General features: G+C 38.0%; 3 protein-coding genes across 4 annotated transcripts; 1 reads left to right on the top strand and 2 right to left on the bottom strand.

Annotated features, from left to right (window-relative positions):
- Positions 1–571: 571 nt before the first annotated feature.
- On the bottom strand, positions 572–5599 carry pfn1 (profilin 1). The gene is made up of 4 exons (XM_084428797.1): positions 3909–5599; positions 3583–3730; positions 2011–2206; positions 572–1105 (listed from the first exon to the last, which is right to left on the bottom strand). Exons 2-4 carry the CDS (start codon positions 3712–3714, stop codon positions 1008–1010), a joined length of 426 nt encoding a protein of 141 aa, XP_084284923.1. The 5' UTR covers positions 3715–3730; positions 3909–5599; the 3' UTR covers positions 572–1007.
- Positions 5600–5708: 109 nt separating this feature from the next.
- Positions 5709–16220, top strand: LOC311302760 (uncharacterized protein). 2 transcript variants are annotated; one of them, XM_084428799.1, is made up of 5 exons: positions 5709–5967; positions 6076–6348; positions 6445–9442; positions 14746–14822; positions 15065–16220. In XM_084428799.1, exons 3-5 carry the CDS (start codon positions 9437–9439, stop codon positions 15351–15353), a joined length of 372 nt encoding a protein of 123 aa, XP_084284925.1. In that variant the 5' UTR covers positions 5709–5967; positions 6076–6348; positions 6445–9436; the 3' UTR covers positions 15354–16220. The 2 variants fall into 2 exon arrangements, with proteins under 2 accessions (XP_084284925.1, XP_084284924.1); XM_084428798.1 differs by having other exon boundaries at positions 14746–14827.
- A 450-nt stretch (positions 16221–16670) lies between these two features.
- Positions 16671–18735, bottom strand: LOC311302761 (uncharacterized protein). Its single transcript, XM_084428800.1, has 3 exons — positions 18611–18735; positions 17914–18055; positions 16671–17415 (listed from the first exon to the last, which is right to left on the bottom strand). The coding sequence occupies exons 1-3, from the start codon at positions 18688–18690 to the stop codon at positions 17230–17232; spliced, it is 408 nt and encodes a 135-aa protein (XP_084284926.1). The 5' UTR covers positions 18691–18735; the 3' UTR covers positions 16671–17229.
- Positions 18736–18974: the final 239 nt, after the last annotated feature.

The raw sequence follows: 18974 nt of genomic DNA, 5'->3' as shown, positions 1-18974 counted from the left end.
TTTACATCTATCAGCAATCATTCAGCTCGTGTTTCATGAGTCTTACACAGCCTAAAGACGGCTCGTGTCGCTCACTCGAGTGTGCTGAGAATGCAAAACCTTTCCTGGAAGAGTAGAATCAGCACGGCAGCCTGTGATTGGCCGAGGCACTCGCACGCATCACCCACTGAATATTATAATGAGCTCTTGACTGGAGTGCGGTGCTAATAAAAGCTAATCGTTAACTTAAAGTCATCAACTGGAATAAACCCTGAACAGAATCCAGCTGAAATATTAGATGAAAAATGTAAACAAAAATGAGAAATGTTGCCTTGACTGAAATAAGAACTGGAAATAAACGCTAAAATTGAAGCTTAATAGTAATATATATATTAAAAAAAATAATAATAATAATAATAAAAATGAGCTTGCGGACGAGTTTCAACTGTGATCCAGTTAGTTCTTCTGATATGAACCATGATATATGAGATTAGATATGTTTTGAATCATGACATGCGTTTGCTGATGTTTATGGTGTGGTGTGTTACGCCCCGGCCTGTTCCTCCCACATGAACACACAGACAGGAGCAGCTCCACAGAAACTCATTCTCTCTTTATTTGGCATCGAACAGTCAGAACTCTGGGTTTTGTTCAGCAGGATTTGACACAAAAAAATCATACAATCAAATGCGAAAAACCGTTTTGACTATGACGCTCCGCCCGTCCGAAACAGCGAAAATACTATAGTACAATAAATCAATCAAATTAATTAATTTGTGATAAAACTAATAAATGAGTTCGATATAAACTAGAGTTTGTGTTCCACTGCCTGACTGGAGAGATGACGAGGAGGAGCCAAGATCTCAAACTCCTGGAATGTTAAAACGGACATGATGAAGATGATGATGATGATGAAGTTTGGTTTATCTTGGATCTGTTCTTCTGGCTTCTGGATTGGATTCCTGAAGATGGTCGCCAGGTGAAGTGGTAAAGTGGGCGGAGTCAGTAGGGCAGGGGGCGGGGCTTGTTCACATGTTCATCTTCCTGAGGTATGCGGTCATGTCAAAAACGAGTGGATTGATTTTCCCTCCGTGAGCATCTTTTACTCCTTTAGCAATGATTATCGCTGAAAGAAAGAGAGAAAGACAGAAATAAATATCACAGGTCAAATTTGCCCCCAGAGTCGAAAGAAATATAAAAAAACCCCAAAAATATCAATTATATATTATTTATACATTCAAATTGAATATAAAATAAGTATTTTTTTTATTTAATATTTGTGTATGCTTTATATATAAAAACATGTCTAGGTCAAATTTCACCCCAGAATCTAAAGAAATATAAATACAATTTAAATTATCAATTAATTATGAACTAAAATTAAATATAGAATTATTTTTAAAAATGATTTACATATAATATTTGTGTATGCTTTATAGAAAAAAAAAACATGTCTAGATTAAATTTCATCCCAGAATCTAAAGAAATATAAATTAATTATAAATTAAAATTAAATATAAAATAAATATTTTAAATATATTTACATAATATTTGTGTATACTTTAATTATACAACATGTATAGGTGAAATCCACCCCAGAATCTTAAGAAATATAAATAAAATATAAATTAGAAATTAAAATTAATTAGAAATTTGCATGTAATATTTGTATAAACTTTATATAGGCCTATAAAACATGTCCATATTCACCCCACAATCTAAAATGACATTACATTTGTAAAATTAAATATAAATATATTCAATATGTTATAATATGTGTTTATACTACAGTATAATATTTAATAATTATATTTAATATATCAAGAAAACAAAGTATTTTTTAGAAGCACTGAAACATTTAGCATTGTGTGACACTCAACAAACCCTGTAAAGTGAAAAATCTCATTCTCTGCACTGTAATGCATCCGGACATTGAGTTTTACTGTTTTTGGTAACTGTGATACCGTTTTTAATTCCTACTATGATGATTGTTAGTCACCATGATGTACACACATATTTTATGGGTCTCACCTTTCTGAGATCTGCCGATGGTGAATGAAAAAGGGTCGGGCTCTGTCTCTGAGGTCTTCATCTTGATGTCCATGGTGTTCTGGCCATCCACATTCAGAGCGTCTCTCAACACTGTGCACTTCCTGCCAGCCAGAGTCACACCATTGGCAAACAGCGTCCCGCGGTCACTGGCTATAATAGCCTGAACCTCTTTTGCCTACACACACACACACACACACACACACACACATTTTGAGTGTGGATTGTGGGTGATAAAATGGTCCAGAACACACATGCTGAAACATGTAGAAACATTTCACACACAGATTCTTGCACGGCTCATGTTTTGTCATGTTCCTGAAGACGATGCTCACCTCAAGACAAGCAAAACACACACCATAAATCTGCCCGTGTCTCTATGTTTGAATGTATTCCAGAAGATTCTTAGATTGATTCTTATATTTCAACAAGATTTTAGGTTTAGATGCACATTAAAGTGTAAAGAAGTGTATATTTTTAGATGCTGAACTCACTGAGTTTCTCGCCATTTACATTTTAGGTGGTTCTGTGGTTAGATGAACCAGCATGAACACTACAGCAACCCTAGATAAGCTGCGGTCATGTGATGAATTCATTGTTTCTCTTAAAAAGGGACTTTCACAGTATGAGACAGACAGCATCTCTAAATTCTTTAAAAGTCTGAGCTGCATGTTACAACAAGAAAGGGGAAACAGAAACGCACAACAGCACAGACACATACACACACATACATATATATATATATCTGTCTGTGAGTGTGTGTGTGTGTGTGTCTGTGCTGTTGTGCAGTTGTGTGTTTGTTTCCCAATTCTTGTTGTATGAATTATATATATATATATATATATATAAAGAGATATCAAAATCAAGTCAAAATGAAAGTTAGCGAGAGGAACCCAAGAAAGGAAGTGCACACACACACATGGTGTTGAAATAATCAGCGGTCAGAACAGAATGTTGCTTTACATTAGATGCAGAGACGATAGTTTCACTTAATGGAGAATGTATCTCATACAAATGTATTCTAAATATTTAATAACTGATGATATATATATATATAAAATCATCTGACATTCAGAACGAGCGCGTGCGCGCCACGGGCGGAAGCGGGGCGCGCGCGCGCAGAGAGAGAGAGAGAGAGAGAGAGAGGTCCCCACTTCCGCCTTTCAGCACGCATGACCAAATAAGGAGCAGTTCACAGATTTCCGCGCGACTGCTGTGAGGAAATTCAGCGCGAATGAATTAACGGTCGATTTGAAGGAGAGATATATTCTTGTTACCCTGAATCAAACTAATGAAAACTGCAGTAATTTACTTTCGCGAAACTTTATAGCAAGGTTTGTGGCTTCACACAACGAGAACTACCGTTATCATCAGCAATGCTGCGAGCGCATCCTGATTTCCAACGACTTTTATAAGCGGACGACAGAACATGTAAGTAAAAAAAAAACAAAAAAACTAGTGCCATTCAATAAATAAGTACTTACATCAATAAATAGATCATAATCAATTGAAACAAGCGAATAAAAAATAACATTTTGTCTGTAAATGTTGTACCGTGACTTGGCAAAGCCAGCCGCCCGGCGCCGAAGCCCAAACGGACTCCTGACCCGGTGTCAACCCGAGAATGGCCGCATCATCCACCCATTCGCTCTTGGTCAGGCTGCTGATGTAGCTGTCCCAGCTCATGACTGCTGCTTTTGATCTGAGGAGCAATAAAACACGATCAAATATCATTAATATTAGTATAAACACGCCCAACTTTTCTTTACTCTGCTGCTAAAGAGAACTTCGATCGCGTCACTTAGCCTATCATCCATGCCGCGAAAGCTCCAGGAAAGAGATACAAAAAAAAACAAAAAACGATAAGAGAGAGAAAGTACCTGAATGCGTCTCTGCTCCGATGCAAAGTGAGTTTGAGGAAGTCCGTGTTGGTTTATATGCAGCAACGCGCGCGCCCTGCCCTACGGGCCACTTCCGCACCGCGCGAGACGCTTATGCTAAACATATAATGAAGATGCACTGTTTGCACGATACGTTCACGTCGCAAAGTTTGCTTTTTAAATTCGTTGAATGCATCCAGAACTGAGATTTGCAGCTAAACAAATGAGTAGATCAGTGAGAAGAGTAGCACTCAGTGCACAAACTGTAGTGCATTGTATATTTAAATGCATTTATGATAAAGGAGGAATAAAGCATGTGCTAAATACAATCTGGATTAAAGAAGAATGCAAGTTTGCAGTCTCTGTCATTATTCAAATACAGTAGTCAACATCTGAAGTGGATCAAACAAGTTCATCAAAGTTGTCCTAAGACAAGAACATTGTTCAAAATTCATGTATAACTTTGATAAAAGGTTTTGATTCACTTCAAATGTTGAGTAATGTATTTGTTATGTGCAATTGCATTTTAAAGGGATAGTTTGCCCAAAATTTTAAAGTGTGAATGTTGGTTACCACATAGTTCTCAGTAGCCATTGACTTCCATAGTAGAAAAAAATAAATAATTCCTACTATGGAAGTCAATGGCTACTGTCAACTGTCTGGTTGTCAACATTCTTCAGAATATCTTCTTTTGTGTTTAGCAGAAGAAAGAAACTCATACCGGTATGGAACAACTTGAGGGTGAGTAAATGATGACAGAATTAAAATGTTTGGGTGTTTGGACTCGTGTTCCATACAAATATAAAACAACGAATGTAAAAACACCATACAAGTATCATAGTCATATGATAGTTTTGAATGAGGAACAGACTAAAATCGCATCTCTCAAATCTTCTTCACACTTCCACATGTTTGAAATGGCACATGCTGCCAGCAAACTAAATATGTTCTGATAACATTTGCCAACATTCCCAATAAGTTATGAAAACGTTATTTCTGGATGGTCTCAGAATGTTTAAAATGTCCCATAAAAAAAAAAAGGAAGTAAATACGTTCTAAAAAAGTTCAATGACCAAAGTATAAATAACATTCTTGTGCTGACGTTTGGAGAACATTATTAAAGACTACATAACTTTAAATCAAAGTTCTAATACTGGAAGAATGTTTGAAAGAACCTTGCCAGAACTTTCTGAAAAGGATGGATTGCATATGGACTGCAGTTATGATAGTTTTACTGTGCTTTTTAGACTAAAGGTCCTTGCACACTGAGTCCGAAATTTTCACGTTCAAAAATAAATATGACCTCGCGTTGTGTCAATCACGCTTACACACTGCCTTCGAAACTTTCGTCCGACATAAAAAAAAAATGTCGGACGGAAGTAAATGCATAGCTAACATTAACAGACAATGAGCAATATATTTTTTAAAAGCATTCATTGATCTTCGTTTATGTTAGTTAATGCTAACTTTGACGTTACTAGTTAACTAGCTAACTAAGACGTTATTAGTTAATACTAATAAGAAAAATTGTTTTGGGTTACATTTTCTGCGTTTTTCGCATCCGTAGCAAGCATTTTGAGAGGGGTTTTGACAATTCAGAGCCACCGTACAAGCAAACGTGAAAATCCAGAATGGCGTCTGACAAGACGATCCACCTCGTCTCTCAGCACAAAGCACCGCATGACAAAGAAAGTGTAAAATACAAAAGAGAAATGAATATAAAGACAGGTTGTGGCAGATGATTGCGGAACAGCTTGGAAAACAGGATGATCCTCCTTCTACGCAATCTCAGGATTGGATGGACCCAATATTTCCTTTTATCGGGTCAATATTTCCTTATTGAGAGGACAACAAAATCATCCTCACTGCTTGAAGACTCCATTTTGTAATGTTTTGAGAATTTTACACTACGGCTTAATTAATACGCATCGGACTCCGTGTGCAAGGTTTCTGTGCGTGACGAGTTTTTAGGATGTTGAATACGAAATATGAACATTTAGGACTTTAAGAACAGGACAAGAGCTGCATTAAGATTCTCCGACCGTTCCGGTCCACAAAGGTGAGGAAATAATGACAAGAATCCTTATTTGTTTCCATTTAAAAGCTTGTCAAACAGGCTCCTGCATCGTGATTCTCAGATAACAAACTTGTTTCTTGTGTTTTGAAGGTTCTCAGATGGACTTGATTTGATTCACAGATGCAGTTTCACTCAAGTCCCCCCCTTCCTAAGTTCATTTTGACTTTGGTTTTGGGTTAAATCTGAGTTAAAGTGTTCAAGTTTGAGCTGATCTGGAGTTTGTCGTGGGTTAGGCCGAAGTTTGGCCGTTTGCAAAACGACAGAGAGAAAAAAGGAGGCGGCAAAATACAGCAGATCTTCACCACAACATCCTGTTTGTGAATCTGCAAACTGCATGATATGACAGGAAGAGTTACAGAGACAGTGAGTGAGATGAACTGAATTTCATTCCACTACTGTATATGAGTGTGAGAAGATGCTGTGGTGAAGATAATCTCTCTTCTCATGTTGTCCTATCAGAGCTGACCAGACGACACCGAGAAGTGACCACTGAAGGAACCAATCAGACTGTGCCATGCGAGAGAACGAGGCGGGAGCAGAGTTGTAACATTTCACCCGTTAACAGGGCAAGAACATGCCAAATTTAGTCTAGGCTTCAAAAGAAGAACTTGCAATTATATTGTGCATTTCATTTTTTTATTATTAGTTGCATTCAATGCTTTCACTTTTTATTTGTGATTCACATTAAATTTTCTGGTACACTGCCATTAGTTATGTGACATAACCTTAAAATGAACAATACTTCTATAGCGTTAATGTTCATTTTTAACATTTACTGATACATTTTTTAAATCAATTGGTTGTTTTTGTGAATGTACTTCCCAGTGCATAAACTAACCAACATTAACGAAGATTAATGAATGCTTTTAAAAATATATTGCTCATTGTCTGTTAATGTTAGTTATGCATTTACTACGAGGCAGGCAAATACACACACACACACACACACACATGATGCAAACACACAGGGCACGTGACATTTACTGCACAATTGCTGTATTGCAGTAATGTTTCAAAAGTGTTTAATTCTGGAAAATGGGTAGTACTTAACAAAAAGTTCCCATTTGTTAACATTAGTATATAAAAAAAATTATCATATATCAATATTAAAAATAAAAATATTAACAATAAACATTAACGCTGTATTGTTCATTAGATTTTCTGGTGCATTGTTAATTCATGTTACCTAACTAAATGTCAATGTGAATCACAAATAAAAAGTCCCTCAAAAAGTGAAAGGGTTGGATGCAAATAATAATAAAAAATTAAATAGATTTTCTTTATGCAAAATATCATTTCCAGTTTTTCTTTTACAATAACAGTAACACTTTACAATAAGGGTCATTAGTTAACTACCGTAGTTAACATGAACTAATAATGAACTTCACTTAAACAGCATTTATTAATCTTTGTTAATGTTAATTTCATTATTTACTAATACTTTATTAAAATCTTGTTAACATTAGGTCATTAACAAACACAGTAACAAATGTATTGCTCATGGTTATTTCATGTTAGTTAATACATGAATTAATGTTAACTAATGAACCCTGTTGTAAAGTGTTTCCCAAAATCTCTACTGGAGTCTAAAGAGTTTAGAAAACAGATCTACTGGAGCTGAGGAATTCATGCTCATGTTCTCACTGGTTTGACCAGAGTGAGAGACGTTTCTATCATAACATGCGAACACACGCTGACTAATGTAGTGAAAAGAGAATGTATGCCTGCGAGGCAGGCAAATACACACACACACACCCACAGGTCTAGGAATCTTTTTGCTGGCTGTGTAGAATGTATTTGAGGCCAGCACAGACAGAGCAGAGACATCCGTATCTTTGAGTTTATCAAGACAATTGATCAGCGATAGGCCTTTTTGAGCGAGGCAAGCAGAGAGATTGCATAATCATAGATCTTCAGCCAATAAAAGGCTCATTAGATCACTAAAATAATAGTACAAAGTCCAGAGCTCTAGATAAACACACATGAACAGTTGAACAGAAGGTTCTGTGCCTTCTTGCATAAAGCATCTTAAAATAAAATAAAAATCTTACAATTTATATACATTTGTGAATTTCAGTCATGATGGTTCTTTTCCATAACATTGACTGTGGTAAGAAGAATTTGGCTATTAACATGTAACATTTTAATTATATTCTGCTGAAATGGACGAAATGACTTTGATTGAGATTCAAAGATCCGAGTCGGTAAAACTATCAGAACTTCCCGTCACTACTTTACGTCCGCCTAGTGCGCGTTTAGATGGAAAAACAATGGAAAAGTATCGCAGTGGAATGGAAAAACACGTTCTGTGTGAACCGAGCCTAACGATCGGCTGGTTTACATGATAAACATTTTAATTTAGGTGTTTATTAACGTATAAACATTGATCAAATTGCAGACTTGGCACACATCAAATATGGTTATATGCGTCACTCGCAAGAACAAACTCATCGAATCTTGCAGGTCAAACACATGAACGACCCATTACTAGTGAAGTTTTCCCAACCTATGTTAGGGTGTTAATTAACGTATATAAATATTGATCAAATTACAGACTTAGCACACATCAAATATGGTTAACGGAACCTGCGTCACTCGCAAGAACAAACTCATCGAATCAAACACATGATCGACCCATTACTAGTGAAGTTTTCCCAACCTATGTTATACACAGTTAAGGGGCTTTATGCAACACTTATCTTTTTTTAATTTTTTTAAAGGGATTACTTAGACATTTATTAAATTATAATGACATTTCACCTAAAAAAAAAACTGGATTAGATCAACATAAATAAATAACTTATAGCTGAAGCGGATGACTTCAAATAAAAAAACAACAGTGTCAAATAAAACTACTGACTTGCAGTCACTGATTATGAGTAAATGTGACGCTTACTGCTTGATAAATCCACACTGAGTGCATAGAAACTCTTTTGCAGTGGTTTGTGGAAGTGGGCTGTGGCTGATGCAGGTCTGTGTTGTTTCCATTGTAACAATGCCTTCTCTGACTGTGGGATTATGGGTAGTGTAGTCCTTCTCAAATTTTAAATGCCATTTTGTAAACTTGAAGTTAAAATCACATTGACATGCGTCTACAACAGAAGCTCATGACGACACTTAAACTCGGTGAGTTTGTCCTGAAAGTTTTATGTGTTATAAATATATTATTTTTTTGTCTGAGGTATACCTTCACAGCCATGCTAATTTCTGTTTTATAGGCTGAGTGGAAGCTAGATGGAAATTCTACAGTCTAACAACACGCTGTCGATGTCGGCTTGTATTTCTGGGTGGAGTTTGTGGTTGGCTAAGAAAAAGCCTTGTGTGTGAAGAGGAAACTCATTTGCCAGTCAAATGTGGAAGAAAATGTCCATTCTGCAAATGTAATGAGCTTTGAGAACAATTGTGTGCTTTAAAATGACGAAAACCCCGAAATGGCACACAACATACTGCCATGAAGGTAAAGCAACCAAACAAAACACATGATTTTGAGAATAAATCCTATTACTTAGTGTTCAGGTTTTTATCACATCACTGTGGCTTCTAGATTTTGTAGGTCAACCACTTTTAAAATGTCAAAATTCTGTTCCAGATCAGGGTTAGCACCACATTCGCAGGGTTTAATTGCACTGATAAAGTTCGAGTGTGAAACAGTCTAATGCTAGAGTGTTAAGGTGAGATGTTGAGCAGCAGACAACCAGTCATAAACTGCTCAAATATAACCCAATAATAAAGATGCAAAAACCACCAAAAAAGGAACACACACACACACAGAGAGCTTCAGTGCTGCACTGACTCAGTGACTTCCTGTCTCTGACAGGAAGTGGAGAAACTGTTATGCATGTGAGGATTTTCATCTGATCTTAAACACCCTCCTCTCAGTTTCTTTCTTATTTCCACTCATCCTGTTCTCTTCTCACAACCTCTTCCTCTCATATAACCTCTGTTTGATTGCACACACACATTTCACAATATTAGTGAGGACATTGCCTAGACTTCTATTGACTTCATATCAGGTTAATTTTCTATTTTCTCTATGGCCCAAATCAAGCCCTACCCCTAAACACAACCCTCACAGAAACACGTGCAAAACACTAGATTTAAATATAAAAGTTTTGGCCGATTTATAAGCCTTTTTAACTAGTGACATCTAATATAATGTCCTCACTTGTCGGTTGTCTCTATACAAGTGAGAATATTTGGCCCTCACAAGTATAGCCACACACACACACACACACACACACACTTCCCTCAGTATAATATGCCCTTTTTAGGCAAACTAGGAAGTGAGAGAATGTGGGGGAGATACTGAAAAAGTGTCAGTGAGAAAGTGAAAGTCTAAATGCAGTTCACACATCACATTAAAGTGCACACGTGTCTTTTTTTTTAGGTAGCTTAGTAATTTAAACATTGAACTAACCGACGGGAAACTGCATGTTGCTAAATAGATGTCACAGAAAGACAAATGCCAACACTCACTTCTGCATATCGATCTGCTGACCTGTTTTAACATGCTGGGGAATTCTCTGAGGAATGCAGGTTTTACCTTTCAGGGGTTTTTTTGTGTGTGGTGTGAACAGCGCCACCTTCTGGGGAGATACACAAACTGACCAACTTCCACATTTGCAAGAACAGTACAAAGTTCATGCACCCAGAGTTTTGAGGCACCATGTAAAGTTTAGGTTTTCATACTCCAAATACTTAATGCGGTTTTACTGGAGTTGAGGATTCTGAGCAATTTTAACTCAGCAGTCATTTCTATTGCGCCTTATAATACAAAATAGTTTCAAAGAAGCTTAACACTTAAAACCAGAAGTCAACAATCAATGATACAAACTTCAGATACGAGACACATTTAAATTCTGCTATAAAGCAGCTCTACAGAAGAAAAGTGCCATTACTTCTCTCAATTCAATTCAGCATTGGTTCATTTCAAAGAAATCGCACCATTTCATTGGACACGTGGTCTAAGCGTCAGTAATGGGAAGCGCCAAAATAAATGTGTGTATGCAAACGCCATCTTACAAATAATACACAATACACTTTTTTATGTGTGTAGTCGGGTGCATGTTGTGGTGGTCAGTGGGGAAAATTGCAAATTCATGAGGTGCATATAAGCTCACACAACATTTACCAGAAACTCTCAGGATGAAAACAAGCTTTTTGATAGGTCAGTCTTTTAATGGGAGAACGTCAAGCACGTTCCAAGGACAAAGGCCATGTCTACACTAATACGTTTTTGTTTGAAAACGTATATTTTTCTCTCCGGTTTGGCCTTCCGTCCACACTGAGTGAGACGCCGTTTTTATGAATGAAAACGAAGCTTTTTTGAAAACGCACTCCAAAGTGGATACATTTGAAAACGCAGTTTTCGTGCTGTAGTGTGGACTGTGTAACCGGTGGTGTTTAAAACCGATGATGTAAATTTAGTCATGTGACGCATATTGTACCAATAGATATTCATGTTTATACCAGTATTGTGCCTGTTATGTGCTATTCACTTTAACACTGTTGCTAAAAATATTCTACATTGCACACTCTTCATTTCACAGTCCTGCAAAGATCTCACATACTCACATTTGCCGTCCTGCGGCAATACACGAGAGCAGTTTTAGCGTTTTAGACCAAACAAATGGTGACTGCGGGCGACCTGGACCGCATCAGTGAATGGTGAGCTATTTTACTAAATAAAATGATCCTGTCAGAAAAATTGCGCGATAACTTCATTATTTACTTTTCCATCTGAATCATATCAGTGATCTTTTGTGGGGTTGTACGCATGCGCAGTAAAGGTGAATTTAGCGTTTCAGGCGTTTTTCTAAAGTTTCTCATCCACACTGAAACGTCCAAAAACGCTAGTGTGGACGGAGAGCGTTTATAAGCGAAAACGCCGTTTTCAAATGTATCCAGATTAATGTAGACGTAGCCAAAAACAGCTTCAGTGACACACAGATCTAAAGGTTTCTTGAAGAACAAGCATCTAGGGTTGATTAAACAGAGCTGAAGTTCCAGTAGGGAGCTCATCTTTAGAAGCACACACTTAAAGGTGCATTGTGTAATATTGAGGATCTATTGAGAAAACTATGTTTTCAGTGGTGTATAAAGACCTTACTTAATGAACCGTTATGTCTTTATTACCTTAGAATGAGCCATTTCTATCTACATCAGGGTTTTTCCTGGGTCAAAATTGGTCTTCGGTGGTGGCTGACCGACATGGTCATCCACACACAGCAAAGAGTACCCTAGTACCCACATGATCCGCAAGCCCAATATTGACAATAAATGTTCAATTTAAAATAAATACAAAGAAACAGTTTGTGATTTTTTTTTTTTTTTAGGTAATTTACTACACATTGTCATAGGCCTATACATACTGTGGATTATTAAGGCTAAATTTTACTAAACACTCTTGCTAAATGAGGTAAGCACACTTACTTTCTCATTCTCTAGGCACCTCATGATTCGATTCGATTACGATTCAGAGGGTAATGATTATCGATTATTAACGATTTTTTTTTTTACTTGGTACTTTTAAAGCAAAGTATTTATGATGAGCCATAACGAACTTACTTCCATCTTCCTATATTAATTTTATTAATAAAACAAATGGAAGTGATTTGAACATTGCAAAGAACCAACATGAAAATAAATGTGTGCCTGTACTAGCAGCGTACTTGTAGTAAATTATTACAAACTTCAGCATATTCTGAATCTCTAGCATTTAATAATAGACTTCTAACCAACATCCTCTGGTTATTTCCAATGAGAAATATAATCCTTCAGACAAAAAACATTTTGCTGTAGCAAATTCACAAACAGTTTTTGTTCAAAAATATAGAATTATGTACCAGCAGCTCTCATATAATGCTTGTGGACTTATACATATTGAATAATTAGTAACATACAAAGCCTCTCTTATTCACAACTAAATAATAAAGAGTTACGACTTGAAATGTTTGCTGTATACCACAATCAAAAACAGCTTATAAAAGTGAATGAACATCTGCAGAGAGCACAGTCAAAATGTAACTTTTTGTGTCTGGCATTGCACATATTGCAGGGCAGTACAACGTAAGTATAACAGATCAGTTTACAGTATATTGATGTGAAAACTAAATACTGAAAGCAGCTTTCATACAAAAAATACTAAATAGGTAACAATGAAATTGCCAATTTTCCATACGCTAGCTTTTAACGAAGAGGGTGCCGTTCGAATTTGGCGCTCGGGCATCATGCGTCTGTTATGTAGGAAATCAATGTAGGAAAAACCCTGTACATACACCGTGGGTAACAATAATATTCGCAATAACATATCGTTTTACTGAATAATTAAGTAAATCTAATTTCTTAATTTATCTTTGTAAAGAAATGTCATTGCTTAACTGGCTAACTCTCTGCTGTCTCAAACGACGACATCTGTCGACCACCGTAACTTCTGTTGGTTGCAGTTCGCTACCTCAACACTAGATGTCGCAAAAAATTACACATAGCACCTTTAACATTCAGATGGACAGTCATTTCAAATGATATGGTCTCACAGGTGGACAGAACCAGTAGATTCACCTGCAGCCCACATAGCAAGCAGTCTTGGCCCGAGTGTGTCCTCAGGTTGGCAATAGGCTCTATGCGCAACTTACTTCCGCATTCTGCGAAACGGGTGTCACCACATCCGGTTCGGGTCCGCTGTACCACGGTACGTTTGATATGGCACTGTTTTACTCTAGATGCCTTCAGGAATTACCCAAAATGAGCATACCTGATGTCCATCGCATAAGCAGGTTTACATCTAAAACTCCTGCCACCAAAATGGACAAGGGGTTTAAGTTATACGCCTCCTCATACATTTTTGACTATGAAGGTTTGTATCTGCTAGCGATAGCTCATGTTAGCATTCCCGAACGGGAAGAATGCAGTATGTCACTATGGTAGCTAAACTAACGATAACATTAACCTACTAATCTGAGCTGATAGAAAAAAACATTTTTTTGATAGAAAAAAAGTCACGCTCTGCAAATTTATGATTGCTAGCTATATACCTACATAATCACGTTTTCACTTTATTTTTCACCAGTATCAAACAAAGACAGACCGGTGCTGTCAGCATCAGGGCAGCTAGTCACAGATCTATGAGGAAAAAACGTGAAGCCACACAGCCTGAGAGTAACGTTAGGGATGGGTTGGGTGTTCTGTTCGGGTTCTCAATCCGTTCCAGTTCAGGGACAGTATTTATCAAGCCTCTCAGGGTAGGAGTAAGTAAGAGTAGATTAATCAGTGATCATGAGCGGGTCCCCTTGACTGTCTAATCACCATGGACAGACTTGCAGGAGCTGCTTTAGTCTTGAGACGCTTGGTAAATGCATGCACAGTTGTTCCAAGTTCAATGTTGTTTTTTGTCTACTTGTTAAAATATGTGTATAGTGAGGTTACTGGGGTAACTCTGATTGGACATCCTTGATTCTTGAGTGCCATCTTTCCATGTTATTCATAATACGTCCTATAAAAATCCCTGTATTACAGCATGAACAAATTCTGTTATTGTGTTTGTTGTATTAATGTCATTGCCAAACTTGCCCCAGCAACCTAACTAGACTGTTACTCAAATCAGTGGCATCTGTTTGAACCACTGCTCAAATATGATACATTAAAGCTCAACCACACTCTCAAATCTGTGTCAATGTTTGTAATAAAAAAATTCAAATTCCTTTCAATTGTATTGTCTCCTATTGTTAAGATTGTATGTTGTTTGTCCTTTTTTTTTGTCAGGGAGTGAACCCTGGGCCAATAAACAAAACGGTCATCAGCAAACCAAGACTCAACCGGCTCACAGAAGGAGTCGTCAGGTGAGGTAGTGAGATGCTATTGCAATTACTGCATCAGTCTACATATGTATACACACACACACTTATGTACACATATATGTACATGCATACACATACATACAGTATACACACACTTATGTACACACACACACAAATAAATAAATAAAAGAAAGATTCCATAGTTGTCAGTAACCTGCAAATATTACTAACACTAATTACACTATTAACGCTAATATTACTAACACTATTACATTCTTTCACAGGAGTACACTCTACAAGGGCTTGGTTGGGGACCCACTAGACATCTCTTTGCTACTGATGGAAGACATGTACAAAGACTTTAGCATTAGAGAGAAACCTCTAGCAGCAACTATGGGCATCAGTGACGAGAAGACCCTTGTTGAGACAGCTTTTGGCTTAGCACAGAGGGGCATTGTGCTCTCATACCAGCAGCCTGTATTGCCCACAAAGTCAGTCAAGATGCACCAGGATCCTCCACCTTACCCACCGCTGCCTATTGGGGAGTACAGCCTGTGTGCATGTGTGCACTGAGGAGGAGCACTTCCACCTTAAAAGCTTGAATGTTACACTGGACATGGCCTATAAGAATTGAGGTAGCGACAAGAGAGCAGGCAGCAGACCAGGAGTGGCATCAGCTCCGCAGGCCTAGGATCACCTCCTCACGCTTTAGAGAGGTGTGTTTTGTGAGGGGAGTGAGCTCTGCAGAGTCTCTTGCAGAAAGAGTCCTCAAAGGAACAAGGCAGACTGCAGAAATGAGAAGAGGTGCAGACATGGAGTTTGAGGTGGCAAGGGAGTACTGTCAGATAAAAAATGTCAACTACACACCCTGTGGCCTCGTCATCCACCCAGACGCCCCTTGGCTTGGTGCCTCGCCAGATGGCTTGATTTTTGATCCATTCGCACAGCCACCGTTTGGACTGGTTGAGATAAAGTGCCCTAATGTGAAGAACTATGTGGACTGTAAATACCTTAAAATGCAGGATGGCACTTTGGCTCTTCGTGAAAGCCACTCTTACTATTGGCAGGTGCAGGGTCAACTGTTGATCACTGGCCTCCAATGGTGTGACTTTGTGATTTGTGCTCAGGAAGACATGCTGGTGCAGCGTATCCAGGTTGACCCGGAGGTAAAAGCAGTCATCAGAGAGAGGGTGGACCAGTAAGTGTACATGCAGAAGTACTTGTCTGTCTCCAAAAGATCTTACTGATCGATGCCTTTGTATGAAGAAAAATTAAATAAACTTGCAATAAACTTTTGTTATTGTGAGAAGCTAGAGTAAATCAAATTGTATGCATTTCACCTGAATTTGGAAAATGTATTGGCTTATTTCACTATTGTATTGTTATATTACATAACATATTCACCTGCTATTTGTGTAATAAATTATTTCATGCTTTGTTTAATTTGAAATGCTTTGGGTCTTCATAACATACAGGGTGTGTATTTCATGCATCACTGTTGGAAGGATGTTCTTTAGGTCAGCCAAACTCTTTATCGCCAAAGAAGCAATATTTGCATAAAAAAGATGCAAATATTTTACTGTATGCATGGTTTGATTTCATACATTTTATTAAATCAAAATCAAATTAAATCACTCAAAGTCAAACATAACATAACTTGTACTGCTACATAAACATATATCATGGAATACATATGTCAAATCTACATCAGAGAATCCAGTTCGTTGAAATTGTTACGTAGTGTTGTTGTTTATAAAGAGAGACAAATGGAACAGAATTGAGGGAGGTCCATTAGCAGTTTAGCGAGCAGATCTGAGACAATAATATTGACCATTCAGTGTATTAGTATCCAGAGAGACTGGCTCAGTGAGGTTAACACAGTTATTTGGCCCAAGCTTTGACCAGTGGCTTGTTTTGATAGTTTGTTAGGAGGCAGGCTACTGCAAAAAGCTGGTTGATACTGCCACAAATGGACAGACGGATAAGAGTGTCAAACAGTTTGTTCTCTTTGATGCGCCTAATTGTCCTCTCCACATGTATCCTTAACCGTGCAATGTCCTGAGTGACCAGCACTTCGCCATGAGACAGCTGTGACTTTTTACTCAGAAAAGGTGGTCTGTAAACTTTGCAAGGCACTAGGTCGTCAATTCTGAATCCCTTGTCCACCATTACAGCCGTATCTTTATCCAAAAGAGGGACAATGCCAGATTGCCTGAACAATTCTTTGTCACTGATAGAGCTGGAATACAGTGAGGAAATAAAAGTAACAGCACCATGTGGTGACACACCAATCATTCCTTTCAGGGTAGTGTGGGATTTATACTGTGAAAACATCTCACTCTGTAAGAGTAAAGAAGAAGGCATCTGACATCTCATCTCTGTACAGTCAATAAGGACTTGGGTGTCAGAGTATTTGCCGAATACACTCGGCATCGTGGCTCTAATTTCCTCAGGAGACATCCATATCCCAACAGCACCCAATAAGGTGTACAAAAAAAATTACCCAGGTTTTGATTATCCTGCTGACGGTGGACTGAGGAATACTGAAACGATCACCCAGATCTTTCTCCTTCAGTCCCAGTGATAGGTACACCAAGAACAGGAACAGTTCATCAATCATCGGAAGGCATCGGCTCTGGTGGGGAGCAGGGGGAACAAGTCTTAGTAGTAAAAACGATAATCATTGCATGGTCATAAATGTTTGTAAAGTGGGGTCCAAAAGTGGGGAGACCACTTGTATGTGGTTTTAATTATATTGAATTAGACAGTTGTGTTGTTACGGATGCAGATTTATCAGCGAGCTACTTTTATAAACAAAATGATTATCACCGACGGGTGGGTGTTGTGAGGTTTTAGCGTCATAGGCAGCTGTGCACGAGCACAAAACCTCACAACACCCTCCCCCTGTCGGGGATTGGTCGGAACACTATTTATTTTGGTTTTGAGTGGTGGTGAAACCAACTGTTTTTGTGTGCAGATCTCAGAGCCTAGGCTGCCTACAGAGACGCGTTTTTTTGACGGCATGCTTATGGGGCGGGCAGCTAGCGGATCGTTAGGAAAGATTAGATGAATGTGATCATTTTTTTTGTGCCTGAAATCACTGATACAACCTTTAAGTATGAACTATGCCTACCGGTCGACGAGGTGGATCAGTGGCACTGTCAGGAGCTGCTGTTGTGCTGGAAGTGGATGACTGTGTACCAACACGCACTATTCTCCTTGTTGCAGGTTCAATCGGTCTCCAAAATGCCTGTAGGTGGCGGTAGCTGGCAAATCTAAAAGAGTGAAAGAAAATGATTATTACCTTTAAATCAAAGCATAACCCATTATTGATGTTTGGAAAATGCATCATCACAAAGCAGAGATATGTGGTTCTCACAGGACAGAGATGCTACAAACAGGCTATGATGATCTTATAGATTACACTAGCCAACAGTATATAAAGAAGTTAAAATAATCTCAACCTTAAACATCTACAGCAGTAAAATGAAACATACACATTAATGCAGCAGTAATATTAATCCATAAACATCCTATATAATAGTAAAACACTGAAAGGGATCATTTTACTGCACTATGAGTACTTTTACTTTTCATACTTTTAAGTAAATTTTTCTGATAATACTTACATTTGCATAATTAAGGTTTGGAATGCAGGTAGTGGAGGATTTTCACAGTGTGGTATTAGTGCTTTTACTGAATTAAAGGATCTGAATATTCTGCCCACTACTGTGATTCATAAATGAATGGATTTGAACACAATCTAGGTCTGCAAGAAAGTCATAACCACAGAGGTATGCAAGCTAAGGATCATATGACATGATACGTACCTGGTATAGAATCTGATGTCATCATCCGATGCTAAAAACCTCTCCAAGCCAAACGACTGCTTCAGTGTAACCTCAGCCATTCCTCTATCACCCGCTGCTGGGCCTCTATTTTCTCACATGCTATATCCAAAGCTGATGGTTCTGGTTTTGCATCGTAATCATGGCACTGAAGCAACAATTCATCTCTTCCTCTTCAGTTGGTTCATCCTCTGGTTGTTGTGTTCTATCCCAGACACTTTGTCTGACTGCCGGCAGAGAGTAGTCGTTCCAGGAGAACAACACGGGCACAGCCCCTTCTTTCAAGCGTCGTCGTCCACCTTGAATGACACCCGTGGAGACGAAATGTCTACTACAGACTGTGGTG

This window comes from Rutilus rutilus, assembly GCF_951802725.1.
Source record: "Rutilus rutilus genome assembly, chromosome: 13".
Classification (NCBI taxonomy): domain Eukaryota; kingdom Metazoa; phylum Chordata; class Actinopteri; order Cypriniformes; family Leuciscidae; genus Rutilus; species Rutilus rutilus.
Note: the sequence above shows the minus strand (reverse complement) of the source record. Positions and strands in the feature narration are given on the sequence as shown.